Below are 1,599 nucleotides of genomic sequence, written 5' to 3' on the forward strand. Positions count from 1 at the left end.
CAGCAGCTTTGACAGTACTGCCTAGGAGTACGGGAGAGGGCAGCCGAACCAGTTTCGGCGCCGTAGAGGAGCAAAGGAAAAGACGAAGGGACTCACGCCGCGAAGAAGAGGAGCAAGTTGCGACTCGCCCCAGACAGTACGAACGAGGATATCACAACGTGCAGCCAAGGAAGAATCGTCTTCGCACACCTTACCTATCGGCTACAGAGCAACTTGAAACACCATGTTATCTGCATTCTTATATCGACCCAAGGGATAACCTCGTAAAATCCAGCCATCTGCTCAAAAACTGTCGGCAGTTCCTCGAAATTCGGTAGCTTTGCGACGATCTTAGGGTCGAAGCCGCAGCAAGGGCTTACTCGATGGAAAGGAGAACGGCACCCTACGATTACCCACCAGAACCATACATACCAGAAGGAGTATACAAGTACGTGCCAGCCGAAGTATTTCCGGAGTCTCGCGGACAGGTTAACATGATTCATAAAACCAGATTTTCAAAGAGAGAAGTCAAGAAGTTCTCATGAGAGGTGAAGTATGCAGAGTCGCCATGGTCGACGCACCCGAATATATCGACTAGTCAGACCAAAGTATATCCTTTAGCAAGGCGGATCACCCGAAGGCTGTTCCAAGGCCTGGTCACGTTGCCATGGTCCTTGAAGCACATATCGGAGGATACAACATGAGCAAGGTATTCATGGATGGAGGGAGCGGTCTGAATCTGTTGTTCGCCAGCACAATGAAAGCAATGGGCCTAACAGTTGACATGCTAAGGGAGTCTGACACAGGATTCCACGACATCATACTGACTCGACCCGCTTACTCCCTTGGAAAAATATCACTGGATGTAGTTTTCGGCACACCTAGCAACTTCAGGAAGGAGAAAATTGAATTTGAAGTGGTTGATTGGGAGTCTCAATATCACGCCATCCTCGGTAGATCAGCGTTTGCTAAATTCATGGCAGTACCTCATTATGCGTACCTGAAGTTGAAGATGCCAGGCAATAATGGGACAGCAATAACCATCCATGGAAGCTTTTCCCATTCAGACAGCTGTGACAGGGATTTCCAAAAGATCGCCTCAAAGTTTGGGGTTAAGGAAGAACTCAACGCACTCGACGCCATTACAGACCACACGAAGCCACCAGCCGATAATCGGAGCGCAAGATCAGATGAATTTGACGTCGCAAAGGAAGCAAAGAAACAACAAGTGCATCCCTCTGACCCGAAAAAGACAGTCAATACTTCGGCAGATCTTACTGTCGCATAGGAAAGCACGCTCATCGAGTTCCTCCGTGAGCGTTGGGAAATATTTGCATGGGAACCATCCGACATGCCAGGTATTCCCAGGGAACTCGCTGAGCACGCCCTCAATGTTGACCCAAAAGCCAAACCTGTACAGCAGACGATGCGCCGGTTTTCAGAGCCGAACAGAAAGGCAATCGGGGAAGAAATTAGTCGGCTACGCAAGGCTGGATTCATTCGGGAGCTCAAAGAAGCCGACTGGGTAGCCAACCCAGTCATGGTTCCAAAGAAAGATACAACAGCTCTTCGCATGTGTATCGATTACACAAGTCTCAATAAGCATTGCCCTAAGGACCA

General features: G+C 49.1%; 1 protein-coding gene across 1 annotated transcript; it reads left to right on the top strand.

Annotated features, from left to right (window-relative positions):
* Window positions 1-646: 646 nt before the first annotated feature.
* On the top strand, window positions 647-1,267 carry LOC127332255 (uncharacterized). The gene has a single exon (XM_051358530.1). The coding sequence runs from the start codon at window positions 647-649 to the stop codon at window positions 1,265-1,267; it is 621 nt and encodes a 206-aa protein (XP_051214490.1).
* The last annotated feature ends 332 nt before the right edge of the window (window positions 1,268-1,599 follow it).

This window comes from Lolium perenne, chromosome 1 (genome assembly GCF_019359855.2).
Source record: "Lolium perenne isolate Kyuss_39 chromosome 1, Kyuss_2.0, whole genome shotgun sequence".
Lineage (NCBI taxonomy): Eukaryota > Viridiplantae > Streptophyta > Magnoliopsida > Poales > Poaceae > Lolium > Lolium perenne.

Excerpts from the sequence above, each read along its gene's own strand:
- LOC127332255 (XM_051358530.1), top strand. The coding sequence starts at position 647 with ATGGTCCTTGAAGCACATATCGGAGGATACAACATGAGCAAGGTATTC.